Here is a 26,101-nt window from a genome sequence, read left to right on the forward strand (position 1 = left end):
AGGATAGATAAGAGAGCGTGTTTTCCATGCGGTGGGTAAGCTTAGATCTTGTTTCGCGTAGACTTTGCAATTACCATGCAATTTATAGGGCTTGAACCAAAGCCTGCAGTAGGCCACGAACGGGCTGTCGTTGACTCTTAACGGGCTTTGGAGCAGACCCAGGTAGCTCATTTAGTCGGGCGCCACAGCAGCTTGAAATGCCAGGGTTTGCTTGTTTTACAGTTCTCGCTGCCACCGCTTAGCAGGGAAGCAAAACCTCCCTTAGAAGCCGGAGCCATCTTGGAAAGGTGTTTGTTCTCCCTGCTGAGCTGCGACTGCAGGTGTTACTGGAGACCAGCAGCACTCCAGGATCTAGTCTTTTCTTCAGCATCTCATCTTTCTTTGGCTCAACATTGGGGTTTTTTTTTTCCTTTAGGGCTTTGGTTGTGTTCTTCCTCATTCCTTTCTTTGCTGTCTCTCTCTTGTCTGCTGCCTCCTTCTGCCTTTCTCCAACAAAAGGGGTCTTGCCAGGATTGGCCTTTTTCCTCTTTCGGTAGGGATGCTTTCCACTAGTGGTGAAAGGACGCTTTGGCCTACTTTGTATGTCTTTGTGCTACAGCTTCATCATCTCTCCTGAGCAAAGCAGGGCTTTGCGTCGTTAGTACTTGGAGGGCACCTAATGGCAAAACCCCAGCATGGTGGGAAGCAGTCTTGGAGGTGCAATGGACCAAATTCAGATCCGGGTTGCCCGGGTATAAATCTTCAGTGTCATTACTTGAGTTTTGCACTGATGGAAACAAGCACAGAATTAAGCTTCTACCTGCTTTCTGATTTATTGGTAATAATTACATTTTAGTCTCTCTCAGAAAATCTGAAAAATGGCATGTCTGAAGCTTGCTGCTTCCGGTACTACGTAAAAGACTCCTCCGAGCCTGGATTTGCTGGGTAAGGAGCTCGAATCCTGAAATCCTCCTCCTCACCTGTGGTCACTTCACTTCCACTGGGACAGGGTACCGCAAGTGACACCGGCAGCCTTTGCATATGGCATGCAGCACATCGGGGAGGGGGCAGGCAGCACAGCAGGGAGCAGAAAGCAGAGCAGGAGATCAGGCAGGCAGCACAGGGCAGGGAGCAGAAAGCGGAGAAGCAGATTGGGCAAGGGAAGTAGCAGTTGGGAGGGCATGGGGCTAATTTGTGGCATGCCTGCCAAAGAGGCTGACCCCGCTGCCCTACGACATTAACTCCCTCTGGGGTCAGGCTCGGGGCTAATTTGTGGCACGCCTGCCAAAGAGGCTGACCCCGCTGTCCTACGACATTAACTCCCTCTGGGGTCAGGCTGAATTCCAGCTGATGTGACCCCTCGTGGTTGGTCCTAGCAGGCTTGCGTCCCGTTTGCTTTCTCCCCGGGTCATTTTTAGTAGAGGATGACGAGCCTGCTATGTATAGGCATTTGGGATGAATGGCGCCGTAGATATGATTAATAGTCAAATACTATTTTCCATTCACTGATGCCACCAGGCCTGTTCTGCTGTGCTCTTCCCCCTGTGCCGTGTTTCCTAAGTCGGTCAGAAAAAAAGGGGGGTCAGCGGCGCTGGTGCTCCCCGGTTACAAAGGGCTTCCACGTATTCTGATATCTTGCCTCTCACATCAGCACCCTGGGGAGAGAGAGAGAGAGAGACAAAGGAAGTGGAAGAGAGGAACCACGCGGGCAGTGGGCAGCCCGAAATGATCTGTTCCCTAAACATGGTACATACGTGTCAGGCATAGACATGCCGTGGAAAGCAGAGGGCAAACACATCCTTGAAAGCCATGCTTCCCTGGTTTCTGTGCTCTTGCTCAAAGGTTATATATTTTTATTATTTCAGGTTCTCCCCTGCTGCTGCTGCTGCTGGCAGCTCCAGCCACATTGATTTAGCTCAGTGCCTTGCATACTGAGTAGCCCTTGCGATGCAGTGAGAACAGGTTTTTCTTGGCGAGCGCCTGATGAGCCCCTTCCGGGAAAATGAAAAGTCAACAGCTCGGGGATCCTCCTTCGCTTGAGTTCTTTAGGCTCAGATACCAACAAGTCTACTCCTCCTTATTGCAGCTAAGGTTAACAGGACACCTGCGCATTTCAACGTGGTAGATGTGCTTAGTATCATTTTCAAAGCACTGCTCATTTCCTTCTGGAGTTGTATCCTGAGATAACGGTAATGAAAGGGGTCGGAGCAAGAGCTTCTGCAGATACGTGTCCACGGTCTGTCCCCAGAACAACTACAACATAGGCAGCTTCAGAGCAGACTGGTCCAAACTGTATCGCTGGCGCGTCTCAGATGCACCAAATGCTCGGTCTCAGCAATGAGACTATTAAAAACACGGCCCCTTGTTGGCAGCAGCTGTGATTTTTGCAAAGGGCACTTGCGACCAGCGGGGATGAGAGGAAGGCTTCTGACTCCTTTCTTACAGGACCGCACACAGCGGTTTGATGGCAACATCTCTTGGCTACTAATGGCTTGAGCTGCATTTGAGCTAAGATGAAAATGTGTATCCCATTCACAGTCCCATGAAAATGAGGGACCATCTCCTCAGCCCAGGCATGTCTTCCTTCATGTAGGTGCAGTAGAATAAAGGGCCCTTCAACTGAACTAATAGGGGAGTTCAGGATTCGGGGACAGAGGGGACTCCCCCACCCCTAAAGCCAGCATAGCTAGCTAATGCCACCTCCTCCCTCCTTTCCCCATGTAGAAAGTGCTCTGAAATGTGGCCAGAGCCAAAAGGAGCATGACTCCAGTGCAGTGTGTGCCAGTGATCCTGGGCCAGGAAAAGCATCCCTCAGGGATTGTCCCATTTGGCACCCATTAATGACCATTTGGCTGCTCTGACTTGCAACAGAGGTGGTTTTGCTGTAGGCACAGGCCCGGGATAGGCGGAGGGGGAAGGTGGCTCAGAGCCATCGTAGCCTGCCTCCCTGAGCTCAGTGCTGCTGAGGATTCGGCTCCACGTCGTAAAGTCGATGAAACGTGGCACCTGTTAGGTTCACAGTTTTGTCCCAGGGAGCATGATAGCAACTTACCCTTTCTGTGGGCATTTGGAGCCGTCCTGGAGAGTAAAAGAAAACTGCATCCTTGCCATAGCATCCTATTTGATTGGACGGGCAGGCGTGACATGTCATTTTTCGTTCAATTCTGTAGGATTTTAGAATCACAGACAACAAGGGCTGGAAGGGACATCGGGAGGTCACATCTAATGCAGCCCCCTGCTCCAAGCAGGACCAGCCCCAACTACATCATCCCAGCCAGGGCTTTGTCTAGCTGGGTCTTAAATACTTCCAAGGATGGAGAGTCTACCACCTCTCTGGGTAACCTGTTCCAGTGCTTTACTACCCTCCTTATGAGAGAGCTTTTCAGCTCCATCCTTTTTGCAGCCCCCCTGCAGGGAGCTGAAGGCTGCTATTCAATCCCCCTCGGTCTTCTCTTCTGCAGACTAAATAAGTCCAGTTTCCTCAGCCTCTCCTCACCGGCCATGTCCCCAGCCCCCCAACCATTTAGGATGTACTTTTATTGATTGGATCCATTAAATGTATAGACCCTTTTCTATAAGGGTAATAATATCTTGGCATTAGGAAGAAGCGAGCATTGCATGGGAGGAACGCCGGCAGGAAGTAATTCCTCCAGACTGCGTTTCCCACAAGCTAACAAGCTGCACACAGAAGGGTTCAACCCTTTTGTCTCAAGGGATGGGGCCCACCCTGCTCAAAGGCCTTCTCTGCTCCTGTCTCTAGCATCTTTTGTTCACTGGAGCCCAGATGGTGCCCGTGTGACCGGTTTGCAGGGTGGTGAGTGGTCATGTGCCAGGCTTATCTTTTGTAGGGTCTGTTAAAGCCAACATCCCATGCTGCGTGCTCGGTTCCCATTATGTGAAGCGTGCTCGCAGAGTGTTTGATGGACGCGTCCTGTAGATCTGAGAATAACCATGGCCTGCGCGCACCTGTCAGTGTCGTTGTAGCTGCTGGCAAAGCCTGCGCGATGATTTTGTGCGCTGCAGAAGCAAGGTGAATATCCTGGGGTTTGTAATAAATTTGCCGTGGGCTAAGGACCGTTCCAAGTTTGCCAGGCTGCATTTCTGTCCTGCTTCACCTGTCGTGTGTTGAGGGCCAGGTTCGTACCACACTGTCAGCACGGGCCTTTGAACATCCACAGCTCCAGCCTGATCCACCGAGCCGGCGCCTCGCAGGCAGTGGCAGTGGGAGCTTTGCAAGCTTCACTCGCCGTCCCAACCTGTCTTCTTGGGGAAGGACCAGCTCCAGGTCTCACGGCTCCCAAGACCCTTGCATCCTACATCTATGCTGAGACTTCTAGCAAAGTTTCCAGTCAGTGCCGACATGGACCATGAATTCACTGCTGTGGATATGTGGCTCTGGAAACTGGCCACATGGCTTACAGGACAGCCACTAATAGCTACTGCCCTCCTCGAGGCAGATGTGGACCAATAAACTAAAGCTTTTCTGTAGCTTTTGCTTGCCTCCCCCAAGCTCTCCAGTCCCTTTTTTTTTTTTTTTAAGAATACTAATTTTAGCTTCTAAAATCTAATTCCCTCACAATTAAAGCTGCATTAGCAATGACCGTTTTGCTAGTATTTAGGGAAATGTACTTAATTATAAACTACATGCTCCGTAAAAATGCTAAGCTCCTTCAAAAGGTTAACAAATAACAAAATAATAAAAATCTAGATGGAAGTTCCTTCCGTCTTTGTAGGAAGTGATGATAGAAGAATACGTTTGTGGAGAAAATTAAGCATAGTAATTGGTGCAAGTTCCTTCTTTCTAAGCAAAGGCAGCCATTAGCATCTCATTTGCATTTTATACCATGCAGCAGGAAATATTTAAGTTGACAAATAGGATATTTAATACAGCAACAGATACTTGGCAGTTAGTTATTAACAACTGTTACAGATGTGATTTATTCGCTATTATAAAAAGGGCATTACTATGTGAATATGATTCAGAAATTAACTCCAGTTTACCAAGAGGCCTTGACTGCCTGACCTCTTAATATCCTTATAATGATGCCATTTACCATTCAAAGGCTTATTCAAGTCACTCACTGCTAGATTTGTTTTAAAGGAGTCCACTCTAGGGCAGATATTTTATATAGGTTAACACGTCTTATTGGTGCATTTGGCACAGGCATTTTTTAAAGAGGAAAAACTCCGAGGCAAAATCATGCGGAGGCTTGCATTGGTACAGGAGTTGTCGGGGGACAGTTCAAGGACCTTCCCTTCCTTTATCCCCCCTGGACCAGGCCAGCAGTTGTGGCATTGCCTGATGCACAAACCCATCTGAGATGAGTGCTATTGCCAACAAGCAGGTGAGGGGCTGAGATCAAAGGGGAGCAGATCCCAGACCCTATTCAGATTGACCACAAAGGCCTCCCTGCTTCCCTTCCTTTGTGGTCCCCAGAGCTGTAGTGAACTGTAGGATGCTTCAAGAAGCTGTTAAGGGGCACCAGTGTTGCCCCCCAACATTTGTTGGGAAGTAAAGGCCCAGGAGCCCCTAGTATTCATGAAAATACAGTTTAATTCCTCATAGCAGAAGCCTATTGCTGCTGTTATTGGAGGCAGAGGGCTCCATGTGTTTGCTGCAAGACATTTGTTAAATCAGCCAAGATGGGCCAGTGGTTAGAGCGCTAGCCTAGGATTTGGGAGCTCCTGGGTTCATCACTGAGGTCCATCACAGAGGTATTGAAGTGCCTGACTCATTGATTTCATTGAGGGTGGGGGCATCTGAATACCTTGAAGGAGCTGGATCGTAATGTGTCTGAGCCTCAGGTCCTCAGGCCTTTCCCCACCGCCCCTCAAAGAGGGTGAGGTGCTCAAACCTGCTGGATGGCAGGGGCTGTCCGAGCCTAAATGGTGTGTGTGCACACATGTGTGCACTTGTGTTAGTGTGCCAGGGAGTAGTTAGAGGTACAATGATCAGGTTTGCGCAGAGGGAGGATTTTACAGGTGCATGCATCTTTTCCAGCTCTAAAATTTTAGGGCCTGACTCCCTGCTCACCGCTCCACAGATACAAATCTGGGGTAACCCACGGTTGGTGGCAGGGAAGCAGAACCAGGCCACAAATCACATTGTTTGCTACATACAGGACACAGCACCCACTCCCAAGGTCACACACTTTGAACAGGAACATGCTTTGCTAAAACCTTGGATGACTAATGCATGTTTTATGTACAAGTAGGGGTGCTTCCTGCATTAAACCATCCCTTTTGCTCACCGTTTCACTGTGCCCTCTGGGCCCTCCTTGTTTGCATCCCATAAAAGCCTTCCTGGTCTCTGGAGGGTTTTTTTTAAATGTAATAATTCTTTAGAGATAAAAAAAACCCTTACCTGAATCATTAGGATCAGTTGTGAGTGGCTCCACCCAAGAAGTTAATCGACAGGCAGCTCTTTAATTCATGCTAAAACCTTTTGCAGTGGGTTTAGTGAGTTGCTTAGGAGTTTCTTACTGAGCCTTTGCATGTTCTCTGGTGGATTATGTTAAAAAAAAAGGTGTAACAGGTTTGGTTTTCCTGTTCAGAAATGGTTTCTTTATTTCGGTCAAGTAAGTAATGTCCTGGCACACTTAAAAACCAGGGGAGTATCTGCTTCATTAAATCAACTGGGTGAGTTCTGCTTTTTTTGTCTGCTTGTGTTTTGATTAGGTGTGGGCAACAGACCTTGACCTCTACTACAGTGACCAGCTGGCCCTCACTCAGCTCATGTTGTACGTGACAGATGGAAATCTGGATTGTAGCACTGGCCGCCTTGAAGTACCACTTCCCTGTAAGAAAATGAAGAGCCAGTGTGTTCAGACTGGGGAGGCCAAAATCGTAAGTAATGCTTCGCGCACCAGCATTCGATCGAGGCATGTCTGGTAGAAAAGTCCATACGCCAGGCAAGTGGCCCAATAGCTGGGCTGGTCACTAAAAGGTGGGGAGAAGAGTGGAAGAAATCAGTACTTTCTCCCTCTGCTATTCCTATTTAGACTTGTCTTCAAAGAAAGGATTGATCCCTTGTAGACGGACGTTGGAGTGGTGGAGGTATCCGACTGCAGGAGAGAGGTTCTGGCTGTGAATTGCCAGGGGAGGGAAGCCTCTGCCTGCAGACCGGAGTTGGGCATGTTAGTCCCGGAGAAGCCTGGGCTTAGGACACACTCTTGTCTTCGTTGTCTTTTCTTGGCTACCATCAGTAGCTCTCCACTCAACCTGCTGGCTGGTGTGTATCCCTGTCTGCGGTGCCTGCAGAATGGGATACACAGGCAGCAGGCACCTAAATCCACTCTGGGTTTTGTTCTGGTAGCTGGGGATGAAACAACGAGCGCTGTGCAGCCCACATCCTTTGGAGGATCTCGTGACTCTGAGCTCAGATCTGTCCAGCACGGCAGCATTAATACTGCCCAGCGTCACTGGGATGTTGCAAAGCTAAATAAGCCAGTGTTTTAAAAATACTTCGATATCTTCATAAGAAGTGTGCCATGCACGCAGTGTTATTACTTGTTGTATCATCTATAGTGGGTCATGGTTGAGGTCTCACAACCATGAGATTGTCCTTACAATGACAGCTCACCTGTGTGGAAGGCAGGGCTGAGTAAAATCCTCTAGAGAAAGTCAGGGTGAGTTAGGAGATGCTTGCAAAGCAACCGCCATGCTCATGCCGTTGGCCAGAAGGCGCAGCCCCCATTTTGTAAGGGGAGGAGAGATGTTGCACCATCCCCAACGTGTCAGGGAGCTGTAATTTAGAGGTTAAGGAGATCCTGATCTATTGTTCTTCTCAAGCAGCCACTTTCACTTGGAGAGGAGTAAATTAGATATGATTAGTCCCAGTAGTGCATGTTTTAGAAATGAAGAGTAATCAAGTAACAACTTTTTTAATTAAAAATCTGTCAGGATTAACATAAACTGTCTCTCTATCCTGTACTTTTTCCCTCGCTCTTTTATTTCTTTGGCTCTTATCTCCTTAAGAGTTAACTACAAAAATGTTCCATCTTCATACATATCTCTAGAAAAAAAACAAACAAACCAAGAGACAAATGCTTTTACAGCACATGATCTGTAATGAATGATTAAGTAAAACACTTTGTGTAAAATTATGATGTTAATAATGATTCTGTCCCCTTTAATTTATTATATAGTCTCTGTGCTGGTAGGTTTGATTTTGATAAACTAGAACAGCAACTGAGTTTGTGTGATGATTTTATTTTTAGAAATCCTTCTTTGAAAGAACAAATTTCCTAGATACTGCTGCTACTGTAATTATGTACAAAACCAATCACTCATTATAGTTAGGATACATTATCTTCTAGACAGATGAGGCTAAATAAGCAACACATTAATAATTCATACTGCAGTTCATTATGCATGTGTATGCATGCTTTGTAGCTGAAATAAGCACCTCATCAACCTGATGCCAAGCCTTAAACAATAGTTCTGTGTTATTGCAGCCACATTCAAGTTTACGCTTGTTAAACTGCTACTTGGATTATTTTATCAAGCATTCATTTATTTGTGGTCCCCTACTGCCGAGAACAGATTTTGGAAGCTCCTTTTTTAAGTTAATGACTTGAGCAATGGGTGTTATTAATTCTCAGAATATTATAAACATGATTAATTTTCAGGCAGAGACGTACGGTGTAAGGATTTTCGCGACGTCGACGTAGATGCGTCAGTGTCGAAACAAAAATAATTTGGGAAAAAACACTGTAAATTATACGCTTCAGTGTGCAGTATCCCCTTTCCAAGAATGAAGAGCCCAGTCCTTCCACCAGCTGAAGCCAAGGTTCAGTTCAGCATCCCTGTTCAAGACCGGACCTAAGCAAAGCTTAATTCCTGTCCTGAAAAGGGATGGTATTGAGCAGGCACTTGCATGCTTTACTGAATCTCAGCCACTGTACCAGCCCCACTGATGACACCAGGTGTGCTCACGTGAGCACTGTCCCTCCTGGTACGTGGATAGGGACCTGCCGAGCCAGAGAGAAACAAGCCATGCCCACTCCAACTGCACCCGGTTAGGCAGAGTGGGCAGCGTAGAGCGGTACTGAGCATGTGGCCAAAGCCACTCACCTCCCGCAAAATGGGCACGCGTGAAGCAGGAGCTAGTGGGAAGGGCTTGCGTCTTTGTGGCAGTCTAGGGCTTGAGAGAAAGGCAGCACAGACGCAGCTTGGGGAACTTGAAACTGCAGCTGGAAAACATACGCGTGAAAAATAATCTTTACGGTTTTCTTCTGTGCTATTAAGGACTCGGAGCCGATTCAGATATGACACATTCAAAGATCCCCCTGATACGGCAAGGGAGACCCCCCCTAACTGCAGCAGCACAGAGTGCAAACTAGTGTGAGAACAAAACTCAGCATCTGTGGCCACATTTCTGGGGTGCTCTGGCAGGAAAGGCCTTGATTCCAGAGAGGCCCTTGGCTCTTTAAGGACTGGAAAGACAAGTCTAGTGTGAACGGGATAAGGGGGCACTGATTCTCTCCATAAGAGACAAAATAGGACAGTGGGAGTTGCGTGCATGTATGGGAGGGACAGTAAAGACCTCCTATATCGAGGGTTTGTCTTTATGAGGTTTGAAAGGTGCATCTGACATGATCTAACAATGCACCTTTACACCCTAGTCAAGGTGAATCCTTTTAGTTGAGTCTTTTGCGTGCGATTACATTGTCTGAGCACAAGACTGGTAATCCAGGCTCGGACCCCCTGGCCTTGGACAAGCCGGCAAGAGCCTGATCCATCTCCCATCGCATTCAATGAAAACACTTCCATTCACTTCAGAGAGATTTGAGTCAGATCCCTTATACTAGCTGAGACTTAAAATAAAATGCACAAATCAATATGGAATTTGAGCCTGAGAAATGTTTTCTGCCTTTGTTTTATTTCATAGCAAAATGCTATTGATTGGACACCATTAATAAAGAGGTAAAATAATATGTAAGCAAAACTTTTAAGTCCTAGCTTTGCAGTGCTTGATTGTACTTTCAATGATTTTATAAAAAGATTATGTCTGGTATTTGTTAACTCGTTTGGATTCTGCCAGCCTTACGCTTGCCTGTCTCGTCTTGCTCTCAGGAGCAACGCCTGTAGAGTCATGCGAGTCAGGTGCTGCTCGGCTTGGATGAGACCGTCAGGACAGGGTTCTTTAATACGGGGCACATCTGCTATCCCTCCTAAAACACTGATTAAATCCAGCAGCTACATTCTCAGTGGCATTAAAGCTTCCATTTTGTTAGACCTAAAAAATATACCTCCATTGACAGCTGGCGAGCACGCGAGGACTTCCTCGTATACACGTTTTTCAAAACCTTACATCCTGGAGATGCACAGGATTGGATTTTATTTCATCTACTGGGTGTCTGAGTGAACTTAATCACCTCAATGCCAATCTATTCCACCCTGTTCAAGTCCTGAAAAATCCATAGATACATCTACTGATGTAACAGGCTATCAGGATTTGTAGTAGAGATGATATCTTTTATTAGACCAACAAGATTTTTGCAAGAAATTTGATTTAATTGCAGGCTTTCAGGTGCAAACACCCTTCATCAGGCATTGGAGAAAAGATTGTAAAAGTTCTCTTTTCTCCAGTGCCTAATGAAGGGTGTACAATCTTTTCTCCAGTGCCTGATGAAGGGTGTTTGTGCCTAAAAGCTTGCAACTAAAGCATTTCTTTGGAAAAATCTTGTTGGTCTTATAAAAGATACCACCTCTACCACGAGTCCCGATTGCCTTTTCCTCGAGACCAATACGGCTACAATGTGGACACCTATGTAACAGGCTGTCATCTAACCCTTAGGAATGAGTAAAAAAAAAAGTAGTACGGAGAAAGATCCACCCACCTTTTGTATTAGTTTCTCGGGGATTTGAGCAGGATGGAATAGGATCACATTTAGGTGCCTAAGTCAGTTGGGCCTAAGAGGTGGAATAGAATCTGGTCCATTGTTCCTTGGTTTCATTTTCCCCTTTTAAGAACACGTTTCCTATCTCTGAAAAGAGCTGACACCCAACCCTCTTGAGATACCACAGAAAGGTTGATCGAGACAAATAGGTTTTCCTACATTCAGAAACCTTGTTTGCTCCAGAGCTCTTGGATCCAGTGTTGGTCCTTCAGTGTATGTGCACAGCGTGCATGTGACGGCAGAGCAAAGCACTTCTTATCAAGCATGAACAATACACAACGGGGTAAATTCCACCTTTGCATGTACTCAGCACCCATCGACTTCAAAGTAATGCTGTACAGAGGCTCACACTGAGTCACAAAGCCCTCCAAAATCAAGCTGAGCTTGGAGTTCTCCTATAAACGTTCAGTGGGTTTGAGTCATGTTGCACAGCCCTTGTGTCTTAAGCTCAGAGCGTTTTATGGAAGAGACCCTGAGTGCCAGGTGCCCTTGCTTTGCATTGGCTTTACCTAGTGTAAATCCGCACAACTCCTGTGATTTCAGTGGAGCCAAACTGATTTACACCAGGTGAGCATTTATCCTAGTGAGTGCTGAGAATCTGCGAGGTTGTACTTTGAGAGCCTGATTCCCTGTTACACATAGACCCATGTTATGCTTTTCTAGCCACAAAGATGTGGAGAGACCTTGTTTCAAGTGTGCACACATGCACTTTCGTGTGCATTTGCCTATTTTAACACACGTTAAAGTGTCACAAAAAAGCGTGCTTTTGCTAATGCACATTAAAATAGGCTAATGTGCCTTTTTCTAGTACCTCACAGTGGAGGTAATACATTTAACGTGCATTACCAAAAGTACAATAATGAACATGTAGATGTGCCCAGTAAGAACCAAAAGCTGTTTTAAAACCATGAAGAGCTGTATCTTGGGTGCAGGCGCATAGGGGATGCCCTGCAGAATTGCTGCAAGTTCACTTTCTAAAACTCCCAACCCCGAGCAGCCTGGAAAAAAGGGCTGTTCTCTTCCCCCGCAGACAGAGCCCAAGGGACTCGACCATGCCTAATTAATAACAAGGCTCATTTTTAGGGCAGAACTTGTTGCAGTTTTCATATCTTGTAACTTAATGCAAAAACAGGACTGGAATAACCTTGGCCTTCATGGCAGTAACCGCACGGTGACATGCTTGGTAATCATACTGGTCTGTAGAGTGCTTGCACCTCACGCCTACATACCTATAGCTCTGGCTGCTGCCCTTGTGTCTGAACAGCATTATCAGAGGGTGTGGAAGAGCTGGGTTTCCTCAGACATGATGCTGCCATCCATCAGCCTTCAGCAGTTCCCAAAAAACTATTTGGCTTTCCTATATCATACTGGCCTACACTTTTCAGCTTTGTAATAGTGCAGAACAGCAAAGAACGTATCGAGGTTTGCATTGTCATATTATACATACGAAAGACCACACTTTTAAAAAAGGCCTCTGCCTTTTCCGACACAAACTTTGACGACTGCAGATTTTGGGATGAGGCACTAAACTACCAGATTTGCACCACGGTAACCATCTATGCCTGCAAACACAGTGCTCACTTGAGCAGACCTGGAGTAAGGCCAGGTGAAAACTGGGCCCTAATGAATCCACCCAGAACCTAAGGATCTCCAGTGACTATAAGCACTTGAATTTCCATTCAGATCAAATAGCAGCTGATCATGTAACTTTAACAAAACATAGAGATCTACAGAGAGTAATACATATTGCACGTGGCTACTAGCAGCTTAAATCCAGAGTGGCACTCTCATGGCAGAATCTGGTAGACTGGGTTTATGGAGCTAGTGAGATAACAACATCGACGGGTAACTCACTCGTGTTACACCGATAGCAGGAGGAGAATCAGGGTCACCGCACAGAAATCTCTGTTTCTGATAGGAATGGGGATTCCACCTGTAAAATCAAGGGAGTTATCCCAGCTTCACACCAGTAAAACTGAGAGAAAAAAATCCATCATAGTAGGTAGAAAATTGAACGTGCTTTATATGAAAGGATATGGAATAAACATGATGTTTTTTCCCCCCAGTCGTCTCCACTAAGCAGCCGCTATGCTGTCCTGAGCAGCCAGATGAGGCACTCCAACCTGTCTGTAATCTACTACAGTGTTCTCCTCCAGATGTGTAAGGCTCATGGCATTGGACTTGATGTCCAGGTAAAAAAGGAAAACGTTATAACAAATGTAACGTTTGCTCTGCATAACTTGGTATATGGAAATGCCAGTCCCCTGAAATGGGACGCAGGCAGAGTAAAGTGACATGAAGGTGGTGGTTGCAGGAGTTCGTTGGTAATGGGAGGATGGCCTGGTTGCAGTTTAAAATGTAATTCTTTTAGCAGATTTTCTGAGACTGATTTCATAGACATTAGGGCTGGAAGGGACCTTGGGAGATCATCAGCTCCAGCCCCCTGCCCCAGGGGCAGGAAGTCAGCTGGGGTCAAAGGATCCCAGCAAGATAAACGTCCAAATGCTTCTTAAAGGAGTCCCAAGTAGGTGCTTGCACCACCTCTGCCGGGAGTCTATTCCAGGCCTTGGGGGCTTGGACAGTAAAGAAGTTTTTCCATATGTCCAGCCTGAAACGGTCTTGGAGGAGTTTGTGACCGTTGGTCCTTGTCATCCCTTGGGGCGCTCTGGTGAACAGGCGTTCCCCCTGATCCTGATGCACGCCCCTGATGTACTTACAGGCAACCAACAGGTCCCCCATGAGCCTGCGCTTTTCCAGGCTGAAGAGTCCCATGGCTCTCAGCCTCTCTTCATAAGGTCTGTTTTCCTGCCCTCTGATCATGCGCATGCCTCTCCTCTGGACTCTCTCAAGCTTCTCCACGTCCTTCTTGAATTGTGGAGCCCAGAATTGGATGCAGTACTCCAGCTGCGGCCTCACCAAGGCTGAGTACAGCGGGAGGATGACACCCTGAGATTTACTTGAGAATCATCTATGGATGCAAGCCAGAGTTTGGTTTGCTTTACCAACTGCGACATCGCATTGGTGGCTCATGTTCATCTTGTGGTCAGTCATGACCCCCAAGTCCCTTTTAGCTGTGGTGCTAGCAGCTGAACTGTGTGAAACCTATTTATTCCACCCCTGTGTTGTGCTCGGGGCCTCAGCTGAGTGGCACATCCTGCCCAGTGTCTGCCAAAGCCCAAAAATGAAGCAGTGAAGCCTCCTTAGAACAGCCCTACACACATGCCCCAAGCTGTTCTCAGACTCGTGCTTCTTGCCATGCAGGCAGAGATGCCCCAGGACCCCTGGACTGCCTCATTCCCAGGATTTGGTGCATCCTGAATGTGTAGGCAGGGCATATTTGTTGGTGATATTCAGGTGCTGTTTGGAAACGGTGTAGACAAGCCCCTGCATAACAAAGGTTTCTTTAGCAGGCCCCATATTATAAATAAGGTTAGTTTAGCTATAGGTCTTCTGTTGGCTTCCTTTAGCTGTAGCATAGTTAAGTTTGGCAGGATTCAGTTTTTATTGGCAAACATTGATTTCACCTCACACTCACAGACCAATGTAAAAATATTTCCATCGTTAATAACTGAAATTTATAGAAAGGGAACATAAGAAAAGTGATGGCTGATGGAGTGTGTGATGGTGATGGCGGGGGAGCAGTCCTAGAGACGCTTCCGAGTGTAGTTCAGACTGCAATTCCCAGAAACCCCAGGGGACTGGGAACAAAGGAAGAGGAAGTGACAAAGCAGACGAGGGAGCTACGGGTGAGTGGAGCTGGGACTGATGGCAGCTCTGCCGCTCAGCTGGCGGCAGCCCTACAGTAGTTAGGTTTGTCGCGGCAGGCGGTTAAACTGCACGATAATAACCGTGTACTGTAATTGATAAATCGTCTGCCTCCCACATACTTAATTTCGTGCAATCCTGAAAATGTAAATCGATAAAAATCTGAATAAATGCTTAAAAGTAAACATCAATATTATCCGTCAAAATGATTAAAAAATAAAAATCAAACGCTGCCAAGCCTAAGTATATTATTGAATCCTTGAAAGCTATAGTGCTGTGGGTTTTGCGTTAACTAGCTACATCCAAAGTGCAGATGATTTTGTAAAAGGGGAAGAATAAGATGATGAGAAAAGTCAGATGATAAAGGTGAACAGTAGGAGAGATGAAAAAGAAAAACCTCTTCCTTCATTGGAGAAAGGATTATGAACAGAAGGAGGATATATCAAGAGAGGAGAAAAAGAAATAGGCCAATGGGTAAAATGAAGATAAAAGCTGGTATTCAAAGGAAAAACAGCAAATGGAAAGAAGTATTAAGGGGTGGAGGGTTTCATCAGGAAATCTACAGTCATTCTTCAAGCTGTCCCACTCCACGCCTTCTCTGGGATGGACTGTTATATCAGGAAATTTGTCCATATTCCTAGTGACCGTCATTGCTCAACACATCTAGCTATTAGGCCCCATGAATTTTGTCGGTGAACCTATTGACTCAGAATGAATTGGAAGACATTATGAAAGTTCATGTTAAGTCAGCACCTAACAACTGTAGAAACTTATTTTAAGGAGCATGAAAACCTAAAGTAATTTCTACTATACTAAAGAATTTAGTGTTTTTACACATCATCTTAAATGAGCTGGACCACGTACAGGTCAAGTTTGAAATGATCCATCCGTGATCATCCCACACTGTAGGGGGAACAAAATATTTATTACTGAGTAGTAGCCTTGAAATATGTGTATTTGGATTTACAGAAAATTACCGCTTTCTGTTCTCAAGTATAAATGATTTAGGTTATGCTTACTAATGATCCATTACACACATTTTAAAACTAACCTTTCTTTAATTATGTGATTATGTACTTACTTTCCATGTACAGTACATTTTAGACATCTGTAATTGGAAGTGTTGTTTTCAGGAACGATTAAAATAAAGGTTTTTTTCAATTTAACAGGAAAAACAAGGAACCATTTTTATGCTCTATGAAGACCGCAGGCGATACAGATTGGGAATGATGTGAGTACACACTGTAAATTAAATAACTGGATAAATTGGTGGAAAGTTTTTAAACTGAAGAAGGTGAAAAGACAGAGTATTGATGTCATGGATTTTAATAAAACTGAGGATTTACTTGAAGGCAATGTAGTGTTCCAGTGATGGTCACCTGTTACTCAGAAACTCTGATGACTCTCAGTAGGGGTGTACGATGCTGGCTCTACTGGATTCGGATTTGGATTCGGCCCGAATCAGAGACAGTGATTCAGTTCATTGGTTTGGATCGCTGTCCCCGATTCAATTTGACTGAATCCAAATCTGAAGATTTGATGCCGATTTGGAGAATCAGTGATTTGGCCATAGACACAGCTTTAAATGTTTTTTTTACATACCTCGAGGGACCAGCACAGGATGTGATCGCTGCAATGCTGGGGTAGATGGAGCATCCCATAGGAGTGTGGGGGGCCCTCCACGTGCTTGGCGGTGAACCTGGAAGTGTTCTGGGCCTGCCAGGGAGCATGCAGAGAGGCCCCCCCACATTCCCCTGGCTCGGCAATCAGCTGTGGGGGGACCTCGGGTGCCCCCCCAGACCCAGGAGGCACCAGTCGCTGAGCCAGAGGGGTGCAGGGGGCCCCCCAGTGTGCTCCCCAGTGAACCCAGAAGTGGACCAGAAGTGCTTCTGGTCCACTTCCGGGTCTGCTGCCCAGCGCGCTGGGGAGCCTCATGTGCTCCTGTGGGACGCTCCATGCACCCCAGCATCGCTGCATTCACGAGCCCCTGCTACCTAGAGGTATGTAGAAAAAACATTTAAACCGAATCTTTCCAAATCTCTCTGAATCGATTCAGAGGGATCCGATTCGATTTGGAGAGAGTAAAGGTCCTGATTCGATTCGGATTCGGAGATTCATACGCTGAATTGGGCTGCATCTCTGCTGAATCGAATCAGGGACTGAAGGTTCGCGTAGCCCTAACTCTCAGTAAGACTGCCAGGCTGCAGACAGGGAAAGGCTTTGGTAAATGACTGTAACAGAGTAAGCAGTTGTCTGTCTTGCAGCCTGCAATCAGTGTGAAGATACCCAAGCCAGCTTGACGCGAGCTCATTTGGGTACTAGTAGCCGTCTAGGCATTGCAGTATTTGAGCACTGCATGGGCTGTATTACTTTGCCTTTTGGCAGCTCCAGCTGGAGCTCTGTGCAGCCATACCTGGACTGGCACTAGTATCCCAGTTAACTAGTTTAGTTTGAAGCTAGCTGGAGAGTTCCTACACCAAGGTTGGGCAAAATGGTGGATCTGGCCAGCAGCTGGACTCCATTTTCCAGCAGCCGCTGCCCACATGGCTGAGGCTGGTCTCCATGGAGACCCCAGTCACAGCTGCACAGTGATAGCACAAGGCTAGGGTTGCCATGGAGACTGGCCCCAGCCATGCTGGCAGGGCACATGGCAGGACAGGGTAGGGGGCTGCTCCAGAGCCACTGGGATCTTGTGGTGGGAGCAGCTTGGTTGAGGCTAAGACAGAGCCACAATTTGCAGCCTGCGTGCTCTGGGCAGGGGCGCGCAGGCAGCAGATCGCGGCTCTGCCCTGGCTCAGGATCATGCTGTCACCTCTGCAAGGAGCCAGGGCAGAGCCATGATCTGCTGCCTGTATACCCCTGCCGGGAGCATGCAGGCTGCAGATCGCAGCAGTGCCCTGGGCCCAACCAAGCTGCCCATACTGCAAGCTCCCAGTGGCTCTGGAGCAGCCCCCTGCCCTGTCCTGCCATACACGCCCTGCCAGTGTGGCTGGGGCTGATCTCCATGGCAACCCCAGCCTTGCGCTATCACAGCACAGTTGTGGCTGAGGTCATGGAGACCAGCCCCAGCCATGAAGGCAGGGGCTTCTGGGAAATGGAGTCCACTGCCAGCCAAATCCGACCCATGGGCTGGACTTTGCCTGCCCCTGCCCTACACTGTGCTACTGTCTGCAGAGTAAACGTAGCTTGAGCTTGTGCAGTTTGTGGATCAAGGAACTGAAAGAGAAATTAGCAAGATAATCAATTAAGTAAATGAACCCCAGCTGAACATGGGACGGGACTGGGTGGTAAGGGGTAGCTATGGCCCCTTGCCTCTTCCTCCTGACCATCTGAGCTGGCCAGTCCTAGACATGCACGCGTATGTACCTCTTTGTATGAATGTGTCCTCTTATGGGTTGTCATAGTAGCGATACCAGTACTTGTATCACTTGCATAAGTGTAAGTGTCTAGGGTGTACGAGTTTATTTATTTCTGACCTCATGCCAACAACACCTAATTCCCCGGAGAGCTCTCAGATGCATTTGTCACCCTGACGTAGCATGTGCTGTCCATACTTCCAGCCATGCAAACTCATTGGATCTTACACTTTGTGATCCACGTTTATCCCTCCAAGACTGCAAAATAGGAGGCAACCCACATCTTTCATTTGGAAACAGTTGCAAGAATGCAGCAATTTGGTTCAATTTGTAACACCGTTGAAATAGCTCAGCTGTATAATTAATCTTGCACTATGCTCATGTTCATTGCTGCTGTGGTCCACTAAAGAAGGCTCGTTTCCCCTCAGCATAGGAGGCTACAGTGAGGATCTGTATATATTCCTAAGAGACTGCAGCACCAATGACTAGCATTGATGCTTCTAAGTATGACACAGCTGTCTGAGAAATGTTTGCAAAGTTTGGATGTCTGCATGTCCAAATATACTCTATGCATGAACTGTATCTCAATATGCATGGGGTAGCAACAATGCTTTTAAACTAATTTAAATGTTAAAATAATGTGCTAGTGCCACTGTCCTAACTCAGTGGTAGCCTTCTGCTTAGAATAGCTGAACCCACTGCTCTCCTCTGCTAAGTTGATTAATAAAAATTATTTATTACACAAATCCTTTCTGTTGACAAGTTAAAATGGAGCCTCATCTTTCATATCTCCCTGAAGATTGCCACCTTGTGAGATTGAAAATACTCATTAAATTCCATCACCAGACAGGCACAAATGAGAGGGCGATTGTTTTTAAGCATGTGAAGGGAATCATTGGTAAACTCATTTGTTTGGATATCATTAACAGAACAATCGGAGAGGATCTCCAGGGGGTCCTCATGACCTTTGCTCGCAATCTCTTCATCATCCATCAAGAAATATCAGCACCTAATATGCAAGGCGAGACCAATTTTAAGGTGAGGTGTTAATTAACTAACGATCCTGGTTAATTTCTGTACAAGGGCTGAAAATACCTCATGCTGTATCGTAAACAAGTGCTAAACCATTCCTGTTTTATTGTTAGCAGTACATATTTTACAGTGTCTAGGTCAATATAGTAAGTCTCCCAGTGAACTCGTTAGTTAAATTTAATAGTTTGAAACTTTTTCTTTAAAAGCCGAGCTGTTCTAGCATGAAACACCACATCTTTGGAGTTTCTCTTGTAAAGGTAAAGAAGCCCACCTTGCTGCTGTAGGTAATTGTCACAGGCTATAGGTAATTGCCTCTGGTTTCTTTTTAAAGGGATACAATCAAGATGACAAATTAAAAAACAAGCATCCCCATTTTATTAATAACCACTTGGATTATTACATTATTAGATTATTTTAAGAAATCCAACCCACCTTCCAGCAGCTAATCAGCTGGTTTAGCCCTTGCATGTCACCTTGAACACTGAGATAGATTATTCAATTTCATTTTTGTTTCCTTCATCCAACCTCCTCTGGACGAAACCAGCCCACCTCACCCAACCTCCTGTGCCAGGAGACGCTGCAAAGTCAAGACAGAGCTGCTGAGTTGGTCCTTGTAGCTTAAGGTTTTCTGTACTGGCAATGTTCCCCAAAGGATCGTTGATGCTTGCTCTGTGACTCTTTTGTGCCAGTCTGCTTGTTTAAAAGAGACTGCGGAGCGATAATGAATCCAGCCCTATGCTCAGTCTTGTCTCTTTGCTGGCCCTGACCAAAAATGGTACACGCCAGCTAAGACCTGAAAAACGGGCTGACTATAAATGGTATATTTAGAAGATAAGACATTCAATCTGCGGGAGGAAATAAATTGTAAAACTACAAACCTACCATTGGAACTACAATAAATTGTAACCTACAAGCAAAAACACAGCCTGCCAATACAATAAATATTTATAGCCTCGGTTGGCGAGGCGGTTCTTCCCTTGCCCCGTACCATCTTTTCAATCCAAAGAGTAGCATAATTTTCCAGCAACTATTCTCCTGCTAGCTCATATGCCCCTTCGCTTTCCATCTGGACCATAGGCATTTTGTTATCAGCTATGAGGGCACCTTGTTTATCACTTTGTGCTCTTAGTCATAGGGAATAAGTTTAAAACAGATTCTCTTAAATGCTAAGTCTGTTTGTTCCTGTGCTGAGCAGAGTGTGAGATCACATTTTTCAGGTAAGATCTAATTACGTTTCACCATGTGTGGCAAAGTGGGGCTCCCCGACTAGCCACAGTGCTAGTTTCCCCACTTGCCTTTGGGCACGCCACCCACCTGTCTCACCTGCCATGCCTTGTTGTTAATTAATTAGAATATTAATTGAGGTGGGAGGCTGCCCATTCTTGCCCCAATGCCAGGGGGCACTATCTGAGGCTCCGTTCCTCTCCTACACCGCAGCCCAAGCCTTGCAGATGGCATCCAGATGACACACTGCTCCTGGCCTACAGCCAGACCAAACTTAGGTCCCGTTGTCAGGCCTCAGTCACACACACGTTCATACCGCCCTCCTCTCACTAGGGCCTCTCACACTCCACCCTCTCACAGGGTCTCTTTCATGCCTCGACAACTTATTCTGCCTTGCTCCCTCTTGGAACGGGCCCCTTAGGTAATAGGCTTTATCTAGTTCGTACCTTGGGTGGCAGACTTACCGTCTTTTGGGCCGCTCCTGCAACCCTCACTGGGGTAGTGGCCAGCCAGTTACCCGACCGGGTCTAAGCTTGCTCTGGCCACCTTCTGGGGCAATTCATATCTATATCTATATCTATATCTATAAAACATACTGGGCTCCCAGCCCTCTGGTTTCCCCCCTCTTTACTGGGGCTCCTCATCACCCCCTCACTGGGGCTCCACAGTGCCTTCTCACTGGGGTTGCCCCCTCACTGGGGCTCTACATCTTCCACTGCCCCCCTTGGCAGGGCTCTACATCTCCGTCCTCTCACTGGGGCCGTCCCCTCACTGGGATCCTCATTCCCCTCACTGGGGCTACTCATCTCTGCCCCCCTCACTTGGGGCTCCACACTGCCCCTTCACTTGGGGTCATGGGGCTTCCCTCCCCGGTGGGCTAAGGTAGCTATAGCCGTGCCTGGCCCCAACTACTTTTCCTCAGGGTCCTACACCCTACAGGTCTCAGGTGGCTGCAGCCGTGCCTGGCCCCCGCTCTCCCTCCTCGAGGTCTTGCACCTCACAGGGTTCAGGTGGCTGCAGCCATGCCTGGCCCCCACTACCTCCGATGTTACCAGATCCACCCGGAGGTGAGGGCTGGGGTTAAGGCACCCCTACCTGCTTTTCACTGGGATGGTAACTGGCCTGGCATTTCCTGGGGGCTCCCACACCACTGAGAGCCCCACAAGCCCACCCACTCCCGGCAGGATGCAGTTTTAGGTCATGCCCAGGACCAGGAGCCTCCTAGCCATCCCCTACAGCTCCTCCCTTACCTCCAGGATGTTATGGAGCCTTGCAACCAGGCAATGTTACTGCCTGCCCTGCCAGCAGCAAACTGCCCTGTTTATTTGGGCAGCCACAGATCTAAAATGGCCGCTGCAATCACGCACCTGCGGGCTGCTTGGCTCCGGTCTTAAAGTGGCAGACACCCACAGTGCCCTGTCACACCATGCAACAAACGAAACAAAGAAAACCATATTGAAAATGTAAAGAGGGGTTTCTACTTCATTTTATTTTGAGTGAATTAAGGATGATTTATATATGTCAAATAAAATTCAGCTTAATTAATTAAAAAAGAGAAAAACCGTTTTGTTTTCCTGTTTACCTAAAACTTGTATTTACAGCTACTCCTCGCTTAGCGTCATAATTCTTGAAAAATGTGACTTTAAGCAAAACAATGTTAAGCAAATCCAATTACGTCACAGTAGTTATCTACTAGCAGGCGGCAGCCAAACAACGTTATAACTGGACATTGCGCGACTTTAAACGAGTGTGTTCTCTAATAGAGCCGCGACGTAATAACAGAACAATGTTAACCGGGATGACGTTAAGTGAGGAGTACCTGTATTTTCAGATAACTCCCTTGCATCCCATGGTAGCAGTGAAAAACTCCCTTGGTGCCTCCTGGCCTGGGCGACACTGATTGCATTTGGAAAAGGCTGGCAGGCAGCAGAGGTTTTTGGCTGTTTTACTCCTCTGTAATAGTCGTTAAGTAACTTGTCGTTTTTGAATCTGTTACAGATGGCAATTCGAGACATTGAGGCAATCCTGGGAACTACAGCAGAGAACAAACTAAAATGTGAAGAAGAGCAGTCCTCCAAAGCAGATGCTCCCCAAGAATAGTTCACTGAAATGTTTAAAGTATCATATTATTTAAGCCTCTCAGAAAGCAGGGAAGGTGGGGGAGCTCCAGTTTTAAGGAATGCAGGGAAAACATGATAACCTAAATATTTTGTTGCCTCTATACATTGATAATTGACTTAATATTTACAGGGACTGAATGTTAATGATTACTGTGTGCGTTTAAATGGTTAGTAAAAATAGTCCTAAAATACCCGTTTGTGCAAAAGGAAATCAGTAAAAAGCTGAAAAACAATACTTGCTGCCCATGCTATTCTACGTGCCCCCACATTTGTATTTTGAATCCTGAGCACAGCGTCTGCCTTTCAAACCTTATTCACAGAATCATAATTGTTGAGGTCAGAAGAGATGTCACGATCTAACTAACAGCACAGCCACAGACTTTCATCCGGTGATTCCTGCCTCCAGTCCATAACTTTTGGTTGAGCTAAATTGTGTCTCTCACATAAATCAACAGTCTTGATATGAAGACAGGAGGTAGCAGGGAGTCTGCCACATCCCTCAATAAGTCAAGTGACTTCCCTGTTAAAAAATCAGTGCCTTATTTTTAGTCTGGATTGGTCTAGGTTGTGACAAATCTTGTTACACCTTTGTCTGCAAATCTAAAAGAGTTCTTCGCTGTCAGAAATCTTCCGTCTGCTGCAGTAGTTAAACTGGGATCAAGTTACCTCTGAAACTTCTTTTGGATGAACCAAACGGATAGTGCTGTTTTAGTCTCCCACGGTAAGATGGCTTTTCTTGTCTTCAACTCATTCTGGCATCTCTTTTCTGAACTCTAAGTCACCAACATCCTTTTAAAAACATAGGTGCCAAAACTGGACATTGTATTCCAGTGATGATTTCACTAATGCCACGCACAGTAAAAATGCCACGTCCCAGCCTCTGCTTAGTATATCCAATGACTGTTGGCCACCGTATCCTACTAGGAGTTCATAATCAGTTGGTCTCCATGACTCCTAGGGCCCAATTCAATGACCCCATTAATAGTTCCTTTTTCAGATATATCTATTAGCTAGTTTTTATCTGTTTGATATGTTCTGTGCTGATGCTGTGTGTAAAAATCAGAACTTTGCACGGTAATAAGTTAAACACATTAGAGAACCGCATACGACTACCACGCTTACCTTTAGTAGGGTGGGTACGTTGTTGCAGTCATGACGGTCTAGAAAATACGTGAAAAGCAAAGGATTTTTGATGATATCTTTTATTGGATGATACTGCATAACTGTGAGAGACATCAGACACGTCAGACACGAGTGCCCTTCTTGAGGCACCTTCAGGACCCTTGCTTCTCAGAGTTACCCGTCTCAGCCAAACTTGCAGTCTCATCAAAAAAGACATGATTTTTGTGTCACAAGAACTGTCGCCCATACAATTACATTGATGCGCATGAATTGTGTTTTTATTTTTTAAATCTGCACTGACTGCATGCCAGGCCAGCCTTTCCTGAGTTTGTCTGGAACAATATTTATCCACTTAGAATTGCTATAAATAATTTGGAGGTAATATATTTCTTTAGCATCAAGTCCCTTGTCATTGCCGACTGGACAGGATGGTCGTGGACAGGGGAAGAACCGCCCTGCCAACCAAGGCTGTAATATTTATCTTACTGGCAGACGGTGCTCTGGCTTGTAGTTTACAATTTATTTCCTCCTGCAGATTGAGTGTATTATCCCCTGAATATGCCAAGTCTCTTCCAACTTACGGCTCAAAAATTTCAAGCCAAGCCAGGATTTTCTAGGCAGTAATGGCATTTACTTTGCAGTTACAGTATATCCGTATTCTCTTTTTACAAATGCAGGTTTAACTGAAGCGCACGTGTGGCAGGATCCATTAAGTCAGTACATAATCTCCTGTATCAACCTTTGTATTTCCACTTTGGTTGACAAGCTAGTTAAAGATACAAGCAAGAACTTCCACATAAATGCTGACTTGCCCCTTAGATAAGAATCGAAATTTACATACTGTAAAATTGCTTGGTCTTTTTTGTCACACAATTTTAATAAAAACTTGGTTTTGGATGCCCTAGCGCCACATGTAGGTTTTCTGCTGTGGAATTCAGCCAACACGCTTCCTTTCTAGAAGACTTTGTTTCACTGCAGCTGGAAATGAGAGCAGCATGTCCCTTGCCTGTGGTAGGTACAACATTGATCTGTCGCTTGCAAGAAGTCAGTTATCAAAAGACATTGCTAAGAATGCTGCACTACTTGCTTATTAACCGTTGAGACAAAGAATTGCCATTTGTTCTCCCTTGGTGCTGAGGATAAGCTCTTCCAGCTTTGTCCCCACTGCAGCCAAGGCATGCTCTCTCTGTACTTGCTTCCTGCTAAAATAGGCCATTGCTAGATTTCTCGCCAAGCCTCACCTATACGCAGTGTAGCATTCCCATTTGGTCACTAAAACACTGTGTGTATTGGGGTGGGAGGTCATTTCCCAAGTGTTTTATCAACCTGAGAGTTAGCAGTTTTCTTAAGGGCTAAAAAGAAATGAGTCTTGATCCGAGCCAGAACAACATAAGGTCTGAGAGGCTCATTAGTTCACTGGCACTCAACAGATCGCTGTGTCCTAGGTGGAAATGAAACCCTCTACCTCCTTATGTCTTTGTTCTGGTCTGACAAAAGAAAACTCTACCTGTTTTTGCTTAGCACATGTGATCTGAAAAGTCCTCTGGTGAGAGAGATTTCCCAGTCTGTACTAAGTGTGAAATGTACTGGAGGAAAATGTTTTTAATTACTATTAGCATTTTGGAGTCTTGAGTCAATGGCAAGATTGAAATGATTTTAGTCTGTCACGTTCAACTTGCGTGCTGCTGGTGTCAAAAATGTTGTTTCGGCATTATGGTGGTTATGGGCTGAAATACCAATTTGCAGTTTTCAAATATGTGTTGTGTCATACGTTATACATGTCATTGTAACGTAGTCACGTTTAGGTGTGTTTAGTCCCAAGCTCACGCCATTACTTTCCTCGGTTCCCCTTACCAGGAAAAAATGGTCCCTTGAATAAAGTTATATGAACGATCACCGTGATCTAGGTTTGCAGAAGAGTAAGGCATGGGAGAAGCAGGATCGGCAGATGAAAGGACGCTCAAGGTTGGTTACTTCTCAGATGCCAGAAGACAACTCAACAGGTAGTAGGCAAGGTTTGGGGCAGGGGAGCTCGAGCCAAGAGTTGCTGTGGGATGTTTACTAGAAGGAGACAGAGTTGTCTTACAAGCTGGGAAATGGGTTGGTGGTGCAGTTGCAGGTGTAGGCTGTTTACAATACAATTCAGAGCTTCTTACTCGGCAAAGCTGCTAGTGAGTATGAATACATTCACGTAACATACCCTACAGACAGAAGAGTTCAAACAGATTTGAGAACTCAACTATGTACCTTGAAAAAAGGTAAATGTTTGCAGTATTAGTGTCACTAAGATGGGGCCTCCTGACATAAGCCCTGAATAAATGGGATGATTTATGTATTGAAAATTCAGCATATGTGATAAAGATTCTTCATTTACTTCTTATAGGGTGCATTTGCACATCGCCCTGCATTGCTGTAGCGACGCGCTACATTGCCACATGGTGATACAGCAATCACGTGGGTCTACACGTGATCGACAGTTACTTCCCCGTAGTGGCGCGCTGCCCCGTTTTAGCATGCCGCTACAGTGAAGTATTGGCAAAATCTAACTGCACCAATGCGCACGGCGCAGTACAGGCAGTTACTTCCAAAAGGAAGTACT

The 26,101-nt window shown here is 46.0% G+C and overlaps 1 protein-coding gene across 7 annotated transcripts in view; it reads left to right on the forward strand.

Annotated features, from left to right (window-relative positions):
- The window catches only part of IQCH (IQ motif containing H), a 106,773-nt gene extending 80,957 nt beyond the window's left edge, over positions 1 to 25,816 (forward strand). For all 7 annotated transcript variants that reach the window (XM_014524517.2, XM_025215092.1, XM_025215093.1 and 4 more), the window contains 5 exons: positions 6,658 to 6,825; positions 12,950 to 13,075; positions 15,818 to 15,879; positions 18,934 to 19,042; positions 22,259 to 25,816. In XM_014524517.2, the coding sequence (XP_014380003.2) occupies positions 6,658 to 6,825; positions 12,950 to 13,075; positions 15,818 to 15,879; positions 18,934 to 19,042; positions 22,259 to 22,360 (567 nt within the window). In that variant the 3' untranslated portion in view covers positions 22,361 to 25,816. The remainder of the gene's footprint in view (positions 1 to 6,657; positions 6,826 to 12,949; positions 13,076 to 15,817; positions 15,880 to 18,933; positions 19,043 to 22,258) is intronic.
- Positions 25,817 to 26,101: the final 285 nt, after the last annotated feature.

This window comes from Alligator sinensis, unplaced genomic scaffold (genome assembly GCF_000455745.1).
Source record: "Alligator sinensis unplaced genomic scaffold, ASM45574v1 scaffold1423_1, whole genome shotgun sequence".
Taxonomy (NCBI): domain Eukaryota; kingdom Metazoa; phylum Chordata; order Crocodylia; family Alligatoridae; genus Alligator; species Alligator sinensis.